At 34.6% G+C, this 22994-nt stretch overlaps 1 protein-coding gene across 1 annotated transcript in view; it reads left to right on the top strand.

Annotated features, from left to right (window-relative positions):
• Window positions 1–28: 28 nt before the first annotated feature.
• The window catches only part of LOC148308596 (sodium/potassium/calcium exchanger Nckx30C-like), a 119367-nt gene continuing 96401 nt past the window's right edge, over window positions 29–22994 (top strand). Inside the window, exons 1-2 of the mRNA XM_088261496.1 lie at window positions 29–34; window positions 5748–6617. Coding sequence (XP_088117622.1) covers window positions 29–34; window positions 5748–6617 — 876 coding nt within the window. The remainder of the gene's footprint in view (window positions 35–5747; window positions 6618–22994) is intronic.

The following is a 22994-nucleotide window of genomic DNA, read 5'->3' as shown; positions in this document are numbered from 1 at the left end:
CGCGCTTTTCTTTTTCAGGGCTACCAAAATGCAGGTATTCCAGTTTTGAAAACAGGTCGGTTAACTTAATAATTTTAACAGTTTATGAAGTTCCTACGTTATGAAATGATAAAAAAACGGTCCTGTTTCAATACGGATTTTTACAAATGATTGTTGGAAATATCGTATTTTAACGAGAAAAAAGTTTCATTAATTGATTCGGTAGTCACTTTCTGGTAATATTTATCAGTTTTAAAATTTTAAATTTACTTGATAAATATCACCGTTTCTTAAAAACGATTATGACACATGTTTTGACGAATTACGTATCATTTTCAATTAGTAAAATTTAAATTCGAATTCTAAAAACAGTTGTAATAAATCGTTTTTTTTCGTAAATTAATTTGTAAATCAATAGAATGAATTAAAATGAAGTTTAATAGTATTTCAGCTTTAAATGAAAAATATTTCTGTCTCCTAACCGCTTTCAGTGGTACATAGGGCACCCCATCTGATCGAAGTCAGGTTACTGAATCGCCAATTATATGAAGGCAAGGTGATCAGTCTTACGCTCCGAATTCTTCGATTAAGAAGCGGAATTTGAGATTTTATACGTTACCGATGATGCAAAAGAAGAAACATATCATTTATCTATAAATATGTAGGAAAGGAAGTGGATGAGAAATAGTATGCAGGTACTTTTTATTAACTGGATAAATAATCGCAAGGAGTTGGAAAAATCGGCGCGGATTTATGAAAAGATACATGAATGCCGAAAAGGTGACGAAAGTTTGCTAAGACAGAGTTGTGTGACATTCTATACTCTTTGCCTACCCCTGTGGAAACACTGTGATGGTTAGTAGGTTAGTTACGAGCAATCGATACATGTTACAGTATGAAATGTTAATCACGGATTTGTCTCAATTTATCATGAACAAAAAGCAATATATCACTTCAGAAAAATAAATTTATTCATTCACATTTAATGGCCACCTAATAAAAATAACGGGATTGATCACTTCGGTTGTCCAAACTCAAAACACAGCAGGGGACATTTTTTTTCAAGTAGATTCTCCTTAATCCAAAAATGCAAAAAAAACGTACTAAAAAAAATGTCCCTTCCTGTGTTTTAAGTTTAGACAGCCGACTTTGCCTTCGTGTAATTAAATTAACGAAAAATATAATATTGCGTCGGTACGATGCAGTGCCCTATGCAGCATTGGCTTGTGTTTTCTAGTTTACTTGTTGAAAACTTAAACAACTCAATGAAAAGTCGTAAGTAAGCCCTGTCATTGACTACCCTCGGTTTTGTGTTCCCATCTCTATAATTTATTCACCTGTGTAGAGATGTCAGTAAGATCCTGAGTAATATCTTGTATAATCTTCCCGGCAGGTAGAAGATAAGGGTTGGTACGGGGGGCTGATGCAGTACGTTTATTTATGCCCAAGTCATGAGTTTAGTTTGCAATGCATGCACTTAGTTTGTCAGTTTTGACTTTATCTACGACGTCTGGGCCACGTAACATGTTAAATGCAATGTGTTTTGAAATTGCACAAAGTACAAAGTTTCTTATTGTAGCCATGTTGGTATTGCTAACTTATATTATGCTAATGCATGTTGTTAGTTTATTATTGTTTTTATGAGTCAAAACTCACGTTGAGTGTCATGTATATAAATAATAAAACCCTTATCCGCACCCCAATGGTGCATAGGGCACTGCGTCATATAAACGCAGTGTTATCTTGATCGTTTACACATGAAGGAAAGGTGATCAGCCCTCCGCTTCAGGTACCAGTCCAGGGTAATATTGAATGAATATGACAGTGAAAAAATCACTTATATTTATTTTACCCCCCTTGGGAATCGAACCCGGGACCTCCAGAACGGTAGCCGAGCGTGCTGACCATTACACTACGGAGGCGGACAAAAATAATATATATACAAAAATATGTACAATAATAAATTTTAATTAACATAATAAATAATGAAAACTTATTATGTAATCATTGATTAATCTTATTTGTCCGCCTCCGTAGTGTAATGGTCAGCACGCTCGGCTACCGTTCTGGAGGTCCCGGGTTCGATTACCAGGGTGGGGGGGGTCAAATAAATATAAGTGATTTTTTCACTGTAATATTTATTCAATAATACCCTGGATTGGTACCTGAAGCGGAGGGCTAATCACCTTTCCTTCATGTGTAAACGATCAAAATAACACTGCGTTTATATGAAGCAGCGCCCTATGCTCCATTGGGGTGCGGATAGGGGTTATATTATTTATTTATTATTATGTGATAAAATGTTTCTTTTTAATGACTTTTAACCCTTCTTGAGTGTTCTAGCCAGTGTAATCAAATACGACATGGCCGAATGATATGATCTATTTCAGATCTGAAAAATAGTATCAAAACTAAAAACTTTAAATACAAAACGGAGTCCTGGTTCCAATCCTAGTGCATGGAAGTTGAGCAAAGGTTTGGAAAACGAAGAATGAAAGTAATATATGTAAAAAGAGTTAGAAAAAGAAATATTCTATAAATTATTGATTGAGAAAAAGTTAAAACGAATACAAAATGAGATTAAATCCGCCGGTTTAAACATATGATAAATGATAGATATGAAAAATATATTGGAGAATAACCACACTAATTAAAAAAAATAATTTCGTAATTGGGTAGAATTGAAACCACGCGATTCGCAGTCGAGCATCTGTCCCAAACTACAGCGCCTGTCTCTAAGCAACGTTGTTACTTTTTTGATGAACCGGTTTTGGTAACTTTTTCTTGTTTTATATTTCTTTCTAGCTTTACTTTTTGATGTCATATTGTCAACAAAAAAATAAATGCAATATGCAACCAAATTTGTGCACTGATTGATGTAATTGGCAAATACAAAAACCCAATAAACTTACTTTTTTTTTATTTTCTATATTTTATGGAATCTGAGCCCACCATCCACCCGAAGCAGTTATAGAGTCCTGAGGGACTCTCTGTCAGCTGCACATAGAGGAAAATCTTCAAAATATTTCTGAAGAAATAAATAATGCTCTATTCAATTAATGAGGGGGGAGGAGGATGTACGGACAGAGGCCGACACTAACTAACTTATTATTTCAAAGATGTCGTCATTTATTCATTAGTGTTTTTACAGTAAGTGTATATTTTTCGAAAGAAAAATCCGAAGGAAATTGTCCGCCTTTGTAGTGTAATGGTCAGCACTCCGGGTTACTGTACTGGAGGTCCCCGGTTCGATTCCCAGGGGGGGTTAAATAAATAAAAGTGCTTTTTTCACTTTAATATTTCTTCAATATTACTTTGGACTGGTACCTGAAGCGGAGGGCTGATCACCTTTCCTTCATGGGTTAGCGATCAAGACAACACTGCGTTTATATGGTGTAGTGCCCAATGCACCATCGGGTGCGGATAAGAGTACTATTTCAAAAATGTATAAAAAATAGTCACATTTTAAATACTGCAGTGTTAACTGCGTTTATATGATGCAGTGCCCTATGCACCATTGGGTGCGGATAGTGGTTAGAAGAAAAAGAAGAATATATTATTGTCGATCGTCCATGCCTATGTAGTTTGCATACTCCGGTTGGGAAGTGGCATAGATAATACCTGTAGTCGTATAAAGATACCGCAAAAACTTTGGAGTGTCTCCAACATAAGAGAGTACTTAGGCTAATGTGGCCGCCAAATCATGCAGCCACCCTCGAGTTTACCCGCCCCGAGATGTTGCAAAGATCGTGTAAAAATATAACGCTGAAATCCCTTTATATACGGTTTCTAAACAACACGATGCTAAATTCCTTTCGTGTTTTTACTACTCTAATGACTTGTCACCAAGAGGAATAACATATTTAGGAGTTTCACGTGGTTTCCTCCCAGCAATGAGCAAATTCTGAGAAGTTCCTGATTGGCCCACAGTAGATAATTCCTCCTGTTCCCAACACAGATTGATTTTTTATTTAGTTGGACGAAACAAAAATCCACTAATGATCTTCATACTTGTACATAATATGCAAGGTAAATAATAAATGCAACTCCCATCTAAAAAAATAAAAACATAAAAATAATAATATCAAAAAGAGGTCCTATAGCAGCAAATTAAACCCAAAATATATAGAAGCATACATATATCGCTCACTCCTTCAACAACGTCAAAAAACTTAATTTTTCAGGAGATTGTTTATAAAGTTTAAAAATATAATAGAATGTATTTAAAATAAATATCAAGCCACTTTTTGAACTTTTTACTGTGCAACAGATCTTTTTAGGTAAAACCTGAATGTTTTTTCCCCATTTGAAAAATATTTAGTATATTTAAAAATATAATTAAACAAAACCTTTTCTTCAAAATGCAATAACAACACTTTCTGCCCTGTAGCGGGTAAATATTAGGTTAAAAATATGCCGCCCTTGCTAAGATATACCATTATCTGGTCATTCCGAAAACATGCGCAACTGAAAATTGTTGATTTTTGATATATGACGTCGTTGAAAGGAGTGAGCTATTTGTAAATTTGTGAAAATGCCTGAAAAAGGAACGGGAGGGAGGAAAAGGGGATCGGGAAAAGATCAAAGCTCAAGACAAATACAAATTGTATGGAACTAGGGACAAACCATGATATAAATGTAGACTTTGTTTGAGTGGTTAAATATATACTATAAAAATAATAAAGAAATTCGATTTTGGAATCGAAATCTGGGTATTTTACAGGACTTACGATTTGTCATCAGGTCGTTTTAGTGATCACATTATATGTTGCGTAACATTCACCATTATTCCCATAATTACCATCTCGGTGATTTTTTCAACTATGTAACGATATGACAACTATAAAACTATACCAAATCAAATCCTTTAAAAAAACCCCTTATCCATAGCCAATGGGCATATGTAGGTTACTGCGTTGTATAGAAGTTTTGCGCTTCAAGTACAAGTCCAGGGTAATATTAAATAAACATTGAAGTGAGAAATCACTTGTGATTATTTTGACCTCCCCTGGAAATCGAACCCATACCTCCACCGCGGTGCTGACCATTACATCAAGGAGGTGTTCATTACATATGTTAAAATAAATTAAAAGTTATCTACCAATATTTAAACGTAATTTGTAAACACAATTTTTTGTCAGTTTGATTGTACTTCAGATTTATATAAAAAAAATGTGCATTTATCTTTTGCGTAGGTACCCAGTAATTTAATATTTCGGGATTTGTAAAACCATTGAGGGTGAACCTTTTATAGCAATCACATTACAATGTAAAATGAAAAATGAAGTAAAAATGTGTACGGTGTGGTTTGAATTTAAAATGATTAAAAGTAGAACGATAACAATGTATTTTTTAGTATATATTTTGGTGTATCCGAAAATAACTCGATTTCAGGTAACTGAAATTCAGGTCACTGGAATTTAGATTTACGGTATCGTAGACAACTGCATTTCAGCAATGGAAAATTCAGACTTCTAAAATTTTAAATAGCTCAATTTCAGTAATTTGATGTTTAGGATCCTGAAACTGTAAGCATTTGTATTTCAGAACTATGTAATTGTGGTTTCTGAAAGTTTAAACAATTGTATTTCAGTACTATTTAATTGTGGTTTCTGAAAGTGTAAACTGTTGTATTTCAGTACTGTGTATTTGTGCTTTCTGAAAGTGTAAACAGTTGTGTTTCAGTACTATGTAATTGTGGTTTCTGAAAGTGTAAACAGTTGTATTTCAGTACTATGTAATTGTGATTTCAGTAGTGTGTAATTCAGGTTTCTGAAGTCGTAGAAAGCTGTATTTGGGTAGTATGCGGTGCGGCTCGCTCGCCACCGGTGGGCGGCCGGCGGGAGCACGGCGCGCCGGCGCCGCCGGCGCCCGCAGCAGGCCGCGGGGAGGGGGTATCGAGCCGGGGGCCGGCGGACGGCGGCGGCGGCGTGCGGCGGCAGTGCGCGGCCGGCCGCCCCATGCTCGCCAGCCTGCCCTGCGTGCTCGCGCTCGCGGCGCTCGGCGCGGCGCGCGACCCGCCGCAGCCGCACAACCTCACGGAGCCCGAGCGCGCGCCGCTCTTCCCCGAGGACCTGTTCTCGGAGGAGCAGCGCCGCAACGGCGCCATCGCGCTGCACGTGCTCGGCCTCGTGTACATGTTCGTGGCGCTGGCCGTGGTGTGCGACGAGTTCTTCGTGCCGGCGCTGGACGTCATCATCGAGAAGCTGGAGATCAGCGACGACGTGGCGGGGGCCACGTTCATGGCGGCGGGCGGGAGCGCGCCCGAGCTGTTCACGTCCGTGATCGGCGTGTTCGTGTCCTTCGACGACGTGGGCATCGGCACCATCGTGGGCTCGGCCGTGTTCAACATCCTGTTCGTGATCGGCATGTGCGCGCTGTTCTCGCGCACCGTGCTCACGCTCACGTGGTGGCCGCTGTTCCGCGACTGCACCTTCTACTCGGCCAGCCTGCTGGCGCTCATCTACTTCTTCCGCGACAACCACATCCACTGGCACGAGGCGCTCGTGCTCTTCTCCTTCTACGTAGCCTACGTCAGCTTCATGCGCTGGAACGCGCAGTTCGAGAGACTCTTTAAGAAAGTGCTCTACCGGAACAGGGTGACCCGCGTGAGGAGCACGGACCAGCTCATGCCCGCGGTGAGTACCTGCGCTCGCCGACCTCTCGCTATATGTGTCACGTCACCATAGTCCTCTTCCTGCCTTTGTACCGTAACAATACCCCCTAGTAATACTGAAAGTAAGACAACTAATCAATTTGCAAAATCAGTATTAATAATAAAAAAATATAAATAACACTATCTTTTTTTTGTGACTAAAATTTGAATAAACATATTTATGTGCAAAAAACTGTATATTGCATATACAAAACATGCATATCGCTGGTTAAAAGCCAAAGGGCCATAACGCAAAAAAACTCTTTATACAAAAAATGGTATCTACTCGTAAATCGTCAACATTTTCATATTCGGAAGAAACCCATGATTCTAGCGTTTTAAAGGTGCATTGTTAACCCTAGAATCATGGGTGTCTTTCGAATATGAAAATGTTGACGATTTAGATACCATTTTTGGAATAAAGAGTTTTTTTGCGTTTATGTCCTTTGGCATTTTACCAGCGATTTATATGTAATAAGTTACTTTTTTTTACTATAATATGGGAACTTGAAAGAAGTTAGTTCTCACAACAAATATTTTTGTATAGAAAATCAAAAAAATTAAACTAATTATTTTGGAAACTGATACATTACTTGTAACGCTATATGGCGAATCTTTACCCGCCTCTACGATAATACCAAAATGAACTTCTTATTTTAGAAGGGGTAGGTCATCCATCGACGCTGCCCCGAGCAGTGGTGGGTCTGCTTATTTCAAAAGAGTATTCATAACACTATATACTCTCTAAATTATACTTAGACACATTAATTTAAAAGGGTGAAAATTTTGAACGATCGAGTAAAAAGAAAGAATACGAAATTATAAATTATTTTCATATTATTTTTTGACATTTCGTCAAATATGAAGAAGAATATGGTCATTTACGGGGTCATTACATAAGTCTGGGCATTTACGGGGCTGACGACCGTCATATGCTGGTTAAAGTGATCACTTTACACACGTGTAACATTCACCAATTCTACCCATTATTGACAACCGCACTACTCAAATTCTTGGAAGTGGAACCAATTTTTGAAACATTATTCATGAATCACTTGAACTAACCTAGAGACATCTATTGGAGAGATGAAAAGAAGGTTTTTATCAAGCAGAAACTCTTTTATTAGTATGTGAGGTCCGAATCCTGGATTATAATCACACACTTGAGAAACGCCAGAAAATATCATTTTCATTTTTATTATTTTAGCTTATAATTTGACCAGATATTTCTTAGGTCACACTATGAGAAGACATTAAGGTATGAAATAATAAAATAATAAATCTCCCATAGTTATAAGACGACGGTAAAGTATAATTGATAGGTGAATGCATATGAAAAGCCCGTTTGATGAAAGATAGCACTGGCTTTTTTGCACGTACTTGAAGTTTTCAACGCATCGCTTAGTGCGCTTATATCAGCTGTCAAACGCATGATAAGTCGTTCGTTTTCAGCATCAATAAGTTTTTTTTTCGTAGACTTGAAAATTTCAAGTTTCGCACCAAAAAAGCATACGCGGGAAATTTTGCTTTTCGCCTTTCGCTGTAAGAAAACCGCTGCTGAAGCGCATAGAATATGAATACTAATATGCTCTGTTAGGAAAACGCAAAAAAAATATTGGGTTGGTCCAGGTTAGTCATCAAAATCGCAAGCAAAACGGAACATCCACGGAGAGAAGGTTTTGATGCTCTGCATCTAGTGGGATAAGATTTTGAAACCTGGTGAAACAGTTTCTTCTAATCGCTACCGACAAGGAAGGATGAAAGCGGAGTGAACGCTGTTGAAATGCGCTCCCTCAGACGAATGTGTGGAAAATCATTGTAAGACAGAATTAAAAACGAAGATATAAGAAAGGAATGTAAGGCTGAACGAGGAATAATTGAAAAGATTAGGAAGAGTTCTTTACTTGTTGGGTAATATATCCAAAATAAAACAAGGTTTTTGTTGGATTGAATTCTACATTTATTTATGTATATCTTAATACGCGACGCGTTTCGTCTTCTTAGGACATTATCAAACACTGACTAAAAATATTTTAAAAATGTCCTTATATACTAACAATAATTGCTATTATTAGGTCTAGGAGCACATATAATTATATGTATGTACTCCTAAACCTATATAAACCTATATAGACCTATATATTACCCAACAATTCAATATGGAATTCTACCAACTGTCTGCAATTACAATAAAAAAGAATTCTTTACGGTGGTATGGACATGTGGAGCGAATGGATAACGAGAGAATGACTAAGAAAATATATGTGGCGAATGTGACAGGGAAAACAGAACGAGGACGACCGAAAAAGACTTGGCAGATCAATCAGAACCTAAAATCTGGCGGTGTCAAAAGTTTGCGTAATCGGAGGTCATGTATGACTAGATGTATGGATATGAAGGAGGCGAGGAGTGTATGTCAGGACAGTAGAGTGTGGCGTTCCATCCTCTCTGCCTACCCCTGCGGAAAGGCGAGATGGTAGTAGTAGTAGTAGTAGTAGTAGCTACCGACAACAGCTCATCAGTCTGAATCGAGCTTTGAGGGAAAAACATGGTGAATGGGCCAACAGACATGGCAGTTTGTTATGTTGGCCCATTCACAAAGTGATTTTGCTCCACGATTCCCGGCAGCATGTGGCTAACCAGTCCAGAAATTGTTGGAAGCACTAGACTGGGAGGTATTAACCAGACATAGCCTCTTCAGATTACCACTTGTTTCCTTCAATGCGACTTGGACTGTCGGAACAGCATTTTGGTTCCTACAAAGAACTTCGAAATTGGATAGCCCAATGGATTTCCTCAAAAGGCAAGGATTTATTCCAGTGAAATGCCAGAAAAATAGTCGAAAGTAGTAGTCCGCGACAGCAATTATTTTGATTATTATATATGGATGAATGTATTCTTCCCTTTGATATCGAAAAAATCAGCTTAAATTTAGCAAAAAAACCAAGCTTATATGCATGCACTTAATATAATATGAAGTGCATGCATATAAGCATATAAAGCAGTAATAATTACCTTAAAAAGTAAGAGGTAAAATTAATTAAGAAACATCAAAAATAATAAATATAAGAATAATAGTAAATAAACATGATACATTGAATTTCCTGAATATGAACCTGCTAGATCGTTCGTGATCCGTTCAGGTTTAGTAATTAGGCCGAATATATATATATATATATATATATATATATATATATATATATATATATATATATATATATATATAAATATATATATATATATATCTATATATATATATATATATATATATATATATATATATATATATATATATATATATATATATATATATATATATATATATATATATATATATATATATATATATATATATATATATATATATATATATATATATATATATATATATATATATATATATATATATATATATATATATATATATATATATATATATATATATATATATATATATATATATATATATATATATATATATATATATATATATATATATATATATATATATATATATATATATATATATATATATATATATATATATATATATATATATATATATATATATGTTGGCTCTTGAATCTGTGAACTTTTTACAACGTGCAACGGATCTTTTTAGGTAAAACCTGAAGGTTTTTTCTCCATTTGAAAAATATTTAGTGTATTAAAAAAAAAAATTAAACAAAATCCTTTCTTCAAAACGCAAAAACAACACTTTCTGCCCTGTAGCGGGTAAATATTAAGTTAAAAATATGCCTCTTTTGCTGGTATAAAGTATATTTTTTGGGCATTCCGAAAACATGCACAACTGAAAATTGTCAATTTTTGATTTTTGACGTTCTTGAAAGGAGTGAGCGATATGTACATATATAGTAAAGTGGGTAGGCACTGCTTTGTGCATATATGAAACACACCCCACTGGCATTCTCTTTTATGTAGATTTCGGTTCTATGTACATTTTGAAGCTCAAACGTATTACATCAAGTTATATTTAACATATGTGAGATATAAAAAAAAGTCGGCGTTTATTTTAAACCTTCCCCTAGGCCCATTTTAGGAAAATTTCGTAAGTTAGATCCAGTTCAGCGCGGCGTGAAGGCTTGTTTACTGCTTTGGACCGGAGTTTGGCGAATTACGTGTAATACTACGTTCAACTTTTACTATAAACTGGTTTTAAATTGCTATATTTAGAACAGCGAGGGCCCGCGACGCTTGATGGGTACCTACGGCCGGGGGTGGACAACTGGGAATAATAAAGCATTAACGCTTAATTACCCCAATTCGTGCACGTTTCAAGGCGGAGGGCGAGCTGTCGAATTTGTAGTGGTATAAGTTCTTGACGTCTAAACTGCCATTTCGCATGTGTTGTGTGGTTACTATAAATGTTCGATGTACTGAGATAATATAAAATAATTGAGTATTTAATATATCTTTATTATAACTCTTATCCGCACCCGATGGTGCATAGGGCACTGCAACGTATTGTCACAAGTTAGCATGATCGTTACTAACATGAAGGTGATCACTCCTTCGCCTCAGGTACCAGTCTAAGGTAATTTTAATTAAATAAATATTATAGTGTTAAATCACTAAAACTTTAACCCCTTTCATGGAAATCGAACCTGGGACCTCCAGCACGGTGCTAAACACGCTAACCATTACACCACGGAGGTGTATTTAATAACAACTATTTCATTTTGTACACATTTATTTTATTTGACTAATGGCCGGGATTCGTCGTTACCGACATCATCTGACTGTTGGAAGGCTATAATTTTTTTTAATGTAATATACAAAACAAGGTAGGGGTTGAAAATCATGATTTTGGAGCCATTAATTGACAAATAAAAATATATGTTAATAAGAACTTAAAATATCTACCCCCGTTATTTTATTTTTTATACGTATTCAAAGTGTGTTTGATGGCTTTGGGACCCTGACGGACCAGAGCCAGATGTGCCAGATGCGTCAAATTTTACCATGCAATCTGACGCTGCACCCTTACCTTCGAATACACATAAAAAAATTGGGATACAGTTTTGTTTCACATTTTCTATAAATTTTGCAACCTAGTTTATAATAAAAATTGCTTTGCAAGAAAAGATCTATCAGGAAGCCTAGAAGCTCCTGTATCCGATCTGGGAATGCGGTGGGACAGCTTTCAATATACCTTCGACTTGTCTTTTATTATTGTTTGTCTCAAGAATAAAAAAAAAGTATAATATAATAAATACCATGACAAGCGTAGTATTTTACAAAAATGGCGCTAAACCATTATTGTTATTGATATTTAAGACCTTTAAAACAATATTTATTAATACAATGCAACCTTTACCTAAAAATCCGAACAGCGAAGATGAAATCAAGTTCTTTTCTTGTATTTTTTGCAGAAACTCGTATGTCAGTAAATACAAAGAATTCAATTCGCCGCAGTTACATAAAATACGTCTAGTTAAATTATCAAATGAATTTCATTATAAGGTTTATACGTGAAAGCCATGTAGGTAGGTACCGAAAATTCATTCGCTCGAACGTTCTTTCTACAATTTTTATTGTGGTTTATCTGAACACGTGTCATTTTTATACGTCAAAAAAATCTTAGTGTGAAAATGAAGATCAAAATCATATTTCAATCGATTCAAATGTAAGTTTTTATGATATTCCATATTTATAATATCGGGGAAGTTCTGTCGTATTTAATTTGGTAATTAAGACAAGTCATAGATTTCTGGTGTGTAAATTTTATTAGATTAAAGTTTTTTACTGACAGTTCTTGCTGGGACTACATTTTATAAAATAATGTAGAAACTAGTTTTTTCCTCATGTATCTTCCCAATATATGTTGAATTATATTTTCGACATATATGGAAAAAATATTTAGTTTTTATTTTACAACATTTTATATATATTTTAGGCTAATATCTACGGAACGGAATTTGATTTTCTTCCAAACATTGCGCCCAAGTTTTATATGAACGTTAGCAGAAATAATTGCGCAAATGATTGAGAAGACGTCGATGGAATTCACAGAAAGGTACTTTTTACTACACTCTTCATAAATATTGTAAAACTGAATAACGTTCTTAGTTTTGTGAGCTCCATGACAGGCACTGTAGCGTAGTTGGGTAGACGCTCGACTGCGAAACTAACGTCGCGGCTTCGGTTCCCACCAAATGCAAAGTATAATTAAAAATATTTTTATTGGTTTGGGTTTTGTGATGATTCCGACTCCTGACCTGACCACATTCAAGTATTTGAAATACTTGATCATTTTTCCGTTTTCCTCGGTTTTCTTCCTTTATAAATATATATATATATATATATATATATATATATATATATATATATATATATATATATATATATATATATATATATATATATATATATATATATATATATATATATATATATATAAATATATATATATATATATATATATATATATGTGTATATATATATATATATATATATATATATATATATATATATATATATATATATATATGTATATATATATATATATATGTATATATATATACACACACAAACCATGTGAACCTTTAAGGCTTGCACAGCTTACTTCATGGTTTGGAATAAAGATAAATAAATAAATAAAATTGATATTTTGACATTTCAACATAGATGAAGAAGAATATAGATGTCTGGGTATTTACAGGGTAAATAACCTATCGTAGGCAGGTTAAGTGACCACTTTGAACACGTGTAACATTCACCATCATGCTTGACAACCACACGACTCAAATGTTTGGAACTCCTACATATATCGCAAATCTCATGACGCTTTATGTGTCAGTTCAGTCATCTATGGTTGGTTTGAGAAAGCTTTTATTTAGCAGATACCCTCTTATTTAGATGGGTGCAAGACCCTTACCGGATTATTTTACTGAGAGACACCTTAAAATGTTTTTGCAGCTTATAATTTGACCAGATTGTTATATTTGCAACATTTTTGTGAATGCTGTAAGTAAAATTAAACTATATAAGTGCAGGATTCATAAGAAAACTGGTATTTTGCTGCGTACGTCAAGCCTTGAAACGAGTTTGTATAATTTTTCCCCTTCGCATGATAAAAACTAATGAATCGAACATCACCGCTACAAAATTGAAATTGGTTTACAGTGTTCGGTTTTAGGTTTTACTGAATTTCTACCTGCAAAATTTATTTCTCCTTAGTCCGCGGGGAAATCGATTTTCTTATCGCATACCATCCTCTCCAAAGAGATCAAAATCGCGTGATTGCACGAACATCCCCGAAAACCTACGACTGGCAGCGAACACGCCGATATAAATACGCGCGCAAAGCTCACAAATGTACTTCGAATTTATAATGGGAGGATTTGTGTGGGTTTACGAACACACGCAATTGGAGGGAAATTATTTTCATTAATATTTTTTTTGTAGTAATGTAAATTGAAAATAATAGTGCGGCTTGGCACGCTGGGAGTACAATTAAACGATACATCGGCGTTGGCATGTTTATAACACGTGTTCACAAGACATGATCTAGAACATGTTTCTAAAAATAACGTAATACTTAAATTTCAATATAATTGGATATTATTTTTTGACATCTCAACAAAGACGAAGAAGATAATGGAGGTCTGGGCATTTACGGGGCTTACGATCATCATAGGCTGGTTTAAGTGATCACCTTAGACACGTGTAACATTCACCAATTCTACCCATGATTGACAACAACATTACTCAACTTCTTGGAACTTCTATATATATTGTTCAAATTCAAAACATGAATTGCTTGAATTCACGACAATTTCACTAGAAACCATCTATGGTGAGGTGAAAGAAGCTTTATATCAAGCAGAAACTATTTCAATCACTTTGTGGTAGCATCTATTCATTTTGTATTTGAATTTTATTCGGTTAAAACTACTAATTGTTAAAATCCATTTATTTGTTTTTTTTTAATCTCTTAATGTTTAAACAGTAATAAAACATAAATGTAAAATTGTTTAATTGGCTTTATTATTATTAATGTAACTATTTTTGTTAATTTAATGTAATGTTTATTATTGTTAATGTAACTTTTTAATTTTTTTTAAATGTAAGGCTGTTCAATTCCCGAACAAAAAAAAAAAAAGATGTGTGTCCTTGGGACGTTGAAGAATAAAGATGGGGTGAGAGCTATTTTTTTTTTAAAGTATATATTTTATAAATGAATAGCCCGCAAAGCCTTTAAGAGGCTTTATAAATTTAAGAGCCTTTCTGCTGGTAGGATAGTAAGGATTGGGAAGGTAAATGTAAAAAATATATCACAAACACCCAGACCAATTGAAAATAAATCTTTCTTGAATTCATTTTGCAATTGGTGGAATCGAACCCACTTCGCCAATTTTCTCAAGCGTCTACCCAAATACGCCACGGCGCCTGTCTTCTTTCGCATGATTTCTTCTCCTAACTCTTATCCGCACCCCATGGTGTATAGGGAATCATGAGGTGCCTCGTATTGACGCAGTGTTATCTTGATCGTTTCGTACCCGGGACCTCCAGCACGGTAGCTAAACACGCTAACCATCACGCAACGGAGGCCGATATTCTTATTTTTATTATATATTTAAAAAATTACCATACTAATTATCATACCTAAAAAAAGTTCGTTTTATTAAATAAAAAGATTCTCTCTCAATTTTAATCACATCGCTCACTCCTTTTAAAAACGTCATAAATCAAAAAACTTGATTTTTCAGGAGAACGTTTTTAAAGTTTAAAAATATTAAACAATGTATTAAAAATAAATATCAAGCCACTTATTGAACATTTTACTTTGCAACATATCTTTTGAGGTAAAACCTGAATGTTTTTTCTCCATTTGAAAAATATTAAGTATATTAAAAAACTAATAAAAAAATACATTTTCTTAAAAAATGCCAAAACAACACTTCCTGACCTGTAGCGGGTAAATATTAAGTTAAAAATATGCCTCTTTTGCTGGGATATAGTACATTTTCTGGGCATTTCGAAAACATGCACAACTAAAAATTGATGATTTTTGATTTGTGATTTGTGACATTCTTGAAAGGAGTGAGCGATATGTGGATGATGGTGCAAATAATACATTAATATTAACGGTGTGTTTCAGAATAGGTTCATATTTGTGTCTCGGCCTTGTATTATTTGCGGTTGATGTGTGTATTACCCTTCAGTGTATTATTTATTATTTAGATTGAATCAATAACACTAAGAAATTCAAAACTAAAGGATGTACATATTTCTATATAAGAATGTACATACGATGTTTCTCAGGTCGAGTGTCACATTGCAAAATTTTTATTATACCCACATTTCAACAACTCTGAAAACAAACCCGTACTCTTTCGTTTAAAGAAACAATGACAGATAAAGGAGCAGAGGAAGACCTAGAAAAACTTGGCATTAGGTATGTCAAATACTTGAAAGCGGTCAGGTCAAGAGTCGAAATAATCGGCGGGTGTGTATGAGGAGATGCATGAATGTGGAAGATGCGAATAATATTATTTCGAGAAATAAAAATACTTTGTGTTCTGATCCACTCACGTTGTGAGTGTGAGTGGATCAGAACACAAAGTATTTTTACAATGTGAGTATTTTTACAAAGTATTTTTACATAGTATTTTTACAAAGAATTTTTACAATGTATCTCACAATGTGAGTGGATCAGAACACAAAGTATTTTTATTTCTCGAAATAATATATCAATATGATCCACAAAGTTAATGCTTTCAATATTCAAAACACGATGCGAATAATGTTTGCAAAGACAGAGTGGTGTGACGTTCTATTCTCTCTGCCTACTTCTGCTGGCAAACGGTGTGATGTTTAGTTAGTTAAGTACAATGACGCTAAATGACAAAAAAATTAAAAATATAATAAATGTCGTTTATAACGTGGTCTTATTATTTGAAAATGAAAAGATATTCACAAAATTCTCTATATTTCATTAATAATTGCATTAATTGATTCGGCAGTCACTTCGTGGCAATATTTTTCTATTTTTGTGTTATTTGGGATATACCATTATTTCTTTAAATATTCTTCATCGTTCAATGTCCCAATTGAAACGTATATTATTTTGGGAATATACATTACTTATAGCCTGTCATTGGTTTTTTTTCTAAATTTTATTTCTAACATAGATGTCGCCTATTCAGTTTTCTATCTATTGTGACACGTATTTCGTTACATTCAGCATCATTATCTTACTCCGTGTGATTGTCCGTGTTAATCAGCATATTCACCGAAATATGTGTCACAGTGGATTTTAAGAAACAGTGATATAAATATAAACCAGTATAAACACAAAGTAATTTTTAAAGTTCAAATTTAAAAATATTACCACAAAGTGACTATCGAATCTATTAATGGAAAAATGTCTTTTGGGAAAGTTACATATGTCAGAACTGGTAATACGGTGAAAAGATAATCTAACGTATTATTTTAACTTTATTTCTGGACTTTATTATTCTGGAACCGGCGGTCTGTCAGCATTATCACGAAGTTAATTTTAGAAAAGATTTTTTAAAAATTACTTAGTCTAGCTGAGACATTCCTGCTGTTAGTGGGTGGTAGAACATTTGATGTCTCTTTGTTCCACAACAATTTTCAAGCGAATCAGTGAATCAACGAATCAGCGATTCGGTAAACCAGTGAACCGGTCAGCGTTAATGAATAAGGTTCAGTAAAAAATTGAGATCTGGTCATTCAATTTATATAAATGAACGGGTAGTTAAGATCTGGTGGTTCACAAACGACCCACGTCTAATGCAATGTACCTGGTCAGCCAATCAAGGTAGTCGTAAAATATATATGAATTATGATTCATTAATAGCTGGGAATCGTACAAATATAACGTGGTACAGTGATCTATACAAGTGAATACTATTTATAATGTCAAAGGTTAATAAGAGTTATATACGTACGGGAGAAAATTCCCATTGATTAAATTCAATTATCACCATTGATTCAGCTCTCAATCTAGTTTCATTAATCCACTAATAGGTCTACATAGCAATATACACATTCCTTTTGTATTTTATTGACAAACACATAAAAATTGATAATGTGACAATTGTGCGCCTAGTTATGGCATTTAAAACAAATGTGAAGATTAAATGGACTGACTTTTTATTTGGTCATATATATATATATATATATATATATATATATATATATATATATATATATATATATATATATATATATATATAATTGAACAGTTATCGTTTTTACGAGTCTCTCGAGGATTTTTAACCTTTACCTTAGTTCCACTAGGGTGTTCTAAAGGTTTCTTTGTATCACCTCTAACCTTTAGTTCTGCCTCGTTCTATATTTTAGGCAATTTAAGATTGGGTTGCGATTATGGTACTTACGCACCTGACAATAGGCAACGCCCGAAGTGACAAGGATTGCCTGTAGATGCCTCCTCCTTAAAGTTACATTTATTTCTATCTTTCACCATAAAAAAATAACAAATAATAAAATATAATGTGCCCTCACTGAGTTTTCCCCTTGCCGAGGGTACATTTTATAAAGTTTATTTAAAAATTATTATTAAAGAAAATTGTCTTTAGGTTACGATATTGATGAGTTTTATCATCATTGATTTTGTTTATTAAATGTACGCGGTAGGCGCGTATTGCACGCTCGACGAAAAGTCGGTAGCACGCAGCTAGCGCGTGCTCTTAAAAGCGTGTATAAAAATATTAATTATAATATTGTAATAACGCGTGTTTTTAATGAATATGTAGTAATTAACCAAATCACTTACCATCTCGCCGCTACCTATTTTCGCAAATGTTCTTCGCCTCTTTCACATTCATGCATCTCTTCGTACATTCTCGCCGATTATTCTGACTTTTGACCTGACGACTTTCTAGTAATTGAAAAAATTGATCATTCCAAGTTTTCCTCGGTCTTCATTTTCCTTTTCCTATTTTCAACTGCATTTGCCTGATCAATTTGTTTTACCATTACTTTCCCACTCATTCATTCCACGTATCCAAACCATCTCAACACTCTTTTAATAATTTTATCGTTAATGCTTATCCTTAACCATACAATCTTTCCTGATTTCACCATTCCAACATCTACCATACATCGTTTTGACGCACTGAGAGATCGAATTTCGACTGCATCCAGTCTACTTTCTTCCTTCACTTGGCAACTTCATGTAAACAACATTTTGAGTGTGTCCAAATACTTGTCCATACTCAAAATGTTGTAAATAAATTGGCTGGTCAAATTTTAAGCTAAAATAAAAAAAATAAAAGATAATTTCCAGCGTTTCTCGTGTATGTGATTATTATCCAGGATTCGGATCTCACATACAAATAAAAGAGTTGCTGACCAACAAAAAAGCTTATTTCATCTCACCATAGATGTCTTTAGTAAAATTCTAGTGGATTCAAGCACTATGTTTCGAATTTGAACAATATATATGTACATTCCAAGAATTTGAGTAGGGTGGTTGTCAATCATGGGTAGAATTGGTGAATGTTACACGTGTGTAAAGTGATCACTTAACCAGTATACGACGGTCGTGAGCCCCGTTAATGCCCAGATTTCATATTCTTCTTCATCTATGCCAAAAAATAGTTTCACGATTCACTTCCATACATCGCTCACTCCTTTCAAGAACGTCATAAATAAAAAAACTTGAGTTTTCAGATATACGTTTTTAAAGTATATCTGAAAATAAAACACAATGTATTAAAAATAAATACCAAGCCACTTATTGAACTTTTTACTGTGCAACAGATCTTTTTAGGTAAAACCGAAAGGTTTTTTCTGCATTTGAAAAATATTTAGTATATTTAAAAAATAAGTAAACAATACCTTTTCTTCAAAATGCAAAAACAACACTTACAGTCGTGTAGCGGGTAAATATTAAGTTTAAAATATGCCTCTTTTGCTGGGATATAGTACATTTTGTGGGCGTTCCGAAAACATGCACAACTGAAAATTCACGATTTTGATTTATAACGTTCTTGAAAGGAGTGAGCGACATGTGTAATGATAACTCACACAAGCCTCCGATGAAAAGGTGGATTTCGGTGACTGGGCGGGATTTGTACATCCCACAAGAGCGGGAATTGATCCTTCGCTTCGCCAATAATAAACCCGAGAATTTGTTATGGTATCTATTGATCAGTATTTGTACGTCTCCGTAGTGAAATGGTAAGCTAGCTACCGTACTGGAGGTCCCGGGTTCGATTCCCAAGGGGGGTTAAATAAATATTTTCAAATCAAAACCCTTATCCGCACCCCTACGGTGCATAGGGCACTGCATCGTACAAACGTAGTGTTATCTTGATAGTTAACACATGAAGGAAAGGTGGTCAGCCTTCCGCTTCAGGTACCAGTCCAGGGTAATATGGAATAAATATAACTGTGAAAAATCACTTATATTTACTTGACCACCCTGGGAATCGAACCCGGGACCTCCAGTACGGTAGCTGAGCGTGCTGACCATTAGACTACGGAGGCGGACACTAAAATAAATAAAAGTGATTTTTTTCACTATAATATTTATTCAATATTATCCGGGACTGGTACCTGAAGCGGAGGGCTGATTACCTTTCCTTCGTATGTTTACACTCACGTTCATGCATCTCCTCATGCACACCCGCCGATTGTTTCGACTGTTTCGACTTCGATGTGTTTACACGATCAAGATAACACTGCATTTATATGTTGCAGTGCCCTATGCACCATCAGGTGCGGATAAGGGTATGAGGAATGAAGTTTATTGATCGGAACAGTCTTGGCAAACAGAGTCCTGTTGCGTGGAAGAACTTTGGAGTTTGTTAATTTGACTAAAGGCAATTAAAAACTGAGAGCTTCTAGGTCTGTGGTGTATAGATCGCGGGCTGGATTGTAGTCGGGGCTAATCGGAGGATCACGTGACCCGAGTTGAAAGGCAAATGTAAAACAGACCTTTAGGGTGAGTTCACACGCGCCAGCGCTGCGTATTTTTTGCCGTATAAAACGATTCGATAAACGCCGTGTCATACATATGATTTTATGATATGTCATACGTGATCCGGATAATCAGAGATTCGAAGAGTCGAAGTTCAGATAATTGGAGTTCTTTTGTTATTTAGCAGCAGAATTGCTTCGAGTTTCGAGGGTGAATGTGTCGCTCTCACTCTCTTCTCTGGATACTATAACTCCATAATCGACATTCACACAAGTCAGTGTATTTTTTTTTTATATACATATCGCTCACTCCTTTCGAAAATGTCATATATAAAAAATCGTCAATTTGCAGTTGTGCATTTTTTCGGAATGCACAGAAAATGTTCTATATTCCAGCAAAAGCGGTATATTTTTAACTTAATATTTACCCGCTACAGGGCAGAAAGTGTTGTTTCTACATTTTGCAGAAAAGTTATTGTTTAATTATTTTTTTAAATATATTTAATATTTTTCAAATGGAGAAAAAACATTCAGGTTACCTATAAAGATCTGTTGTACAGTAAAAAGTTCAATAAGTGGCTAGATATTTATTTTTAAAACATTTTATTATATTTTTAAACATAAAAAACGATTTCCTGAGAAAAGTTTTTTTGTATATATATGACGTTGAAAGGAGTAAGCGATATGTCATACGTGATCCGGATAATCAGAGATCCGAAGAGTTGAAGATCAGATAATGAAGTTCTTTTGAAATATTTTAGCAGCTGAATTCTTCGAGTTTCGAGGGTGAATGTGTCGTACTAATTCTCTTCTCTGGATACTATAACTCCATAATCGACATTCACACAAGTCATTGTAAATATTTTATACATGTGTTGCGTGCAATTCGATTATTCAGGGCAGTAAAAATGATGCTAGGTCATTATACATATTGACCATTTAAATTCGTCGGTTTGATAAATTTGTTAGATTTTAGTTTTATGCTGACATTTCTTGGTGGAATTGCGGTTTATACAGGTTTTTCACTTTAAATTGGACGTTTTACAAAACAATTTGGATGTTATATTGTATTTTATGAAAAAAAAATTTTTTTACAAAAATGTATTTAAAGTAGTACTGAAAATACTATCCGAAAACTTGAATACACTACAACATTTTGAGTGTGTCCAAATACTTGTTCACAAAATCTGGATTATCTCCAATTACAGGAGTTATTTTCATATTATTTTTTGACATCTCATCAAAGATGAAGAAGAATATGGAAGTCTGGGCATTTACGGGGCTGACGACCGTCATAGGCTGGTTTAAGTGATCACTTTACACACGTGTAACATTCACCAATTCTACCCACTATTGACAACCACACTACTCAAATTCTTGGAAGTTCTATATATATTAACCAATTTAGATACCTTGTTCTTGAATCACTAGAACTTCACTAGAGACATCTATTGGTGAGATGTAAAGAAGCTTTTTTACTAAAAAAAGTGTGTAAAGTGATCACTTAAACCAGCCTATGACGGTCGTCAGCCCCGTAAATGCCCAGACTTCCATATTCTTCTTCATCTTTGATGAGATGTCAAAAAATAATTTGAATACACTACATCACGCGCACAGACTATGACAGCGCACCGCGCAGGTTTGCCAACTTGATGACTATTGCATTCGCCGTTTTAAGAATAAAATATGTGGGCAGGTATATGTATATATACAGGCATTAATATGTTTTTTTTTAAACCTATTTTTTTATATAAAATACCATACAACGTACAATTTGTGTTGTAAAACATCCAATTTAATTTGTCTACCGTCCAATTCGATTTATAAAGCGCCCAATTTGGTTTGTGAATAGTCAAATTGGAAGTGAAAAACCAGTATTACAAGCCTTGCTACATTTACAAGGGTTAGACAAAGAAAATAGAACGCCACACCGATCTGTCTGATGTCGGGTAATTCTAAAAAATAGTACCAGTCTAGTTTTTATAGAACCTATCATCGGCTGATGTAAGTGACAATTTAATACTTCAAAATTACGCGGAGTAAATGCGCGTGTGAAGTTAGCCTTTTTGGAGAATTTTCTAATGGCGTTACAACGACTGCCCCTACATCGCCGTTCTTCACGATTTTCCCGTTCTTTCTCCATTACTTTATAGTTGTTTTAATGCCCTTAGAGGCGTTATTAATTTTCTATAGTATTTATGGACGTTCGGCCGAGTTGGACCATTGCGTACACACTTCACTTTATTACATTATCGACTTGCTAGGGCACAATATAAAATTAGAAATTCGGTCACGGAATGTGGACTACATTGGGCAACACTTTTGACATCTCAACATAGATCAAGAAGAATATGGAAGTCTAGGTATTTACAGGGCTTTCGACCTGTCATAGACTGGTTTATGTGATCATTTTGTACACGTG

Source organism: Brachycentrus maculatus, unplaced genomic scaffold, assembly GCF_059751285.1.
Source record: "Brachycentrus maculatus isolate JH-2025_06_01 unplaced genomic scaffold, ASM5975128v1 h1tg000157l, whole genome shotgun sequence".
Classification (NCBI taxonomy): Eukaryota; Metazoa; Arthropoda; class Insecta; order Trichoptera; family Brachycentridae; genus Brachycentrus; species Brachycentrus maculatus.
This window is presented reverse-complemented; position numbering and strand designations above follow the sequence as displayed.